This window comes from Cardiocondyla obscurior, linkage group LG29 (genome assembly GCF_019399895.1).
Source record: "Cardiocondyla obscurior isolate alpha-2009 linkage group LG29, Cobs3.1, whole genome shotgun sequence".
Taxonomy (NCBI): Eukaryota; Metazoa; Arthropoda; class Insecta; order Hymenoptera; family Formicidae; genus Cardiocondyla; species Cardiocondyla obscurior.
The window spans coordinates 247066-248895 of record NC_091892.1 but is presented as its reverse complement, the minus strand read 5'-3'; the positions used below and the strand labels follow the sequence as shown (position 1 = coordinate 248895).

General features: G+C 41.9%; 1 protein-coding gene across 1 annotated transcript; it reads left to right on the top strand.

Annotated features, from left to right (window-relative positions):
- The first annotated feature begins 448 nt into the window (after window positions 1-448).
- Window positions 449-1042, top strand: LOC139112485 (uncharacterized). Its single transcript, XM_070673531.1, has one exon. The coding sequence runs from the start codon at window positions 449-451 to the stop codon at window positions 1040-1042; it is 594 nt and encodes a 197-aa protein (XP_070529632.1).
- The last annotated feature ends 788 nt before the right edge of the window (window positions 1043-1830 follow it).

The following is a 1830-nucleotide window of genomic DNA, read 5'->3' as shown; positions in this document are numbered from 1 at the left end:
AACGGCATATAAACTGCACTGTCAGGGGGAGTGGAGGGATGCTGGGATCGGCCATACGGCGCTCGGCTTCCTGAACAGCCCTCCTTTCACGTATAAACAGGACAGAATCCCCAGGAAACACCAGGAAGGGAGAACCGTAGAGGTAATCATACTTTCCAGGGAACAGTGGAGGAAAGCAGACTTCCTGAACGGACTGGGACCTGACGTATGGTTTACAGACGGCTCGGAAAAAGACAACCGCCATGAGGCAGGAATTTATGGACCCACGAGAGAACATAGATCCAGCCTGCCTCTAGGAGAATACGCCACGGTTTTTTAAGCCGAGGTAAAAGCAATCGCCGAGTGCGCGCAAATACAGATTGCTGATCAAACCAACAGCAAAAAAATATACATCTGCTCAGATAGCAGAGCAGCAATTAAAGCTCTAATCAAGCAAAGCACGGATTCGATGACGGTCTGGAGCTGCATGAGGGCATTAAGCAAGCTGGGGGAAACTAATAAAGTTACCCTAGTATGGATTCCTGGACATCAGGGCATACATGGCAATGAAGTAGCTGACGAACTCGCCAAGCAGGGAACTTTAATGGAACCTGCAGGGCGGGACGTGTACGTCCTTTTTGTCATGGGAAAAAGGATAATCAGAGAGCTGCTTGAAAGAAGGCACCGAGAGTCGTGGAAAAACAAACCGGGATGCCGGCAGGCAAAGCTCCTGATGGAACAACCCAAACCAGAGAGAACGAAAGAACTCCTGGCAATGAGCAGACAAAAACTGAGAATAGGGATCGGCCTATTAACAAGACACGGAACCCTCAGAGCGCATCTGCATAACCTAGGCATAGCGGAGCATTATAAGTGCAGGCTATGCGAGGAAGAAAACGAGGACAGTATACACATTCTGTGCCACTGTCCAGTACTAGCGATTAAACGATACCTGTCCTGGGGAAAAATGTTTATAGACCCGAGACAGCTCAGAGAAGCGAGGGTGAACAGTCTGATTAGCCTGGCAAATCATGCTGGGCTGAAGACAATACACCCTCGATGAAACAGTGGGGAGTCACAGAGGATCCAAAGGATCTAGATAACCAAAAGGGACTTATGCAGTCACACCCACTAAATCTATTACTACTACTACTACTATACATATATCATTCATTTAAACAATTTAAAATTGAAGGAAAATGCTACAAGCCAAATAAAAAAAAAGGAAAAAAAAATGACACCAAAGAAAAAAAAAAAAACTTAAAATAGAAACAAAAAGAGGGAAAGAAAAATTATATGAGAAAGTTTCTATTTTTACCATTGAAAAAAAAAGAGAAAAAAAAACGTCACCAAAAGAAAAACCAAAATAACGCAAAAGGAGGAGAAAGGAAAGAAATATCTATTCATGAAAAAAAAGAGAGAAGGAAAATATATATAATAATAAAATAAATAAATAATAATAGAAAACACAATTTCAAATTTAATTCAGTTTTATTCTTCTCTATTTTCATAAGTTGTATTTACATTAATAAATAATGGTCTCTCGTTGCGAAGATATTGTTCATATTCTGGATAAAAATATAAAAAACTACCGACACATTCCTTACAATTCCTAGCTCGAAGAACATAGCAATCTAAAAATTCCGAACAAAGTGCGCATTTCGCCTCATCCGACCATCCAGTAAAACGGTTGACCAAAGCATGCCAATTCACGATAGTTGTGAACCTCAGTGCGCCACCAGAGATGCAAACCTCGCAAGTTTGATGAAGCTCACCTCGCCGCGAGTGGTAAATAGTTGGCATCCGTATACGCTCAGTCTTCAGCTCGTATACGCGTTGTGACAAATGTTT

Bases quoted from the DNA above. Each gene is read 5' to 3' on its own strand.
- LOC139112485 (XM_070673531.1), top strand. From the start codon at position 449: ATGACGGTCTGGAGCTGCATGAGGGCATTAAGCAAGCTGGGGGAAACT.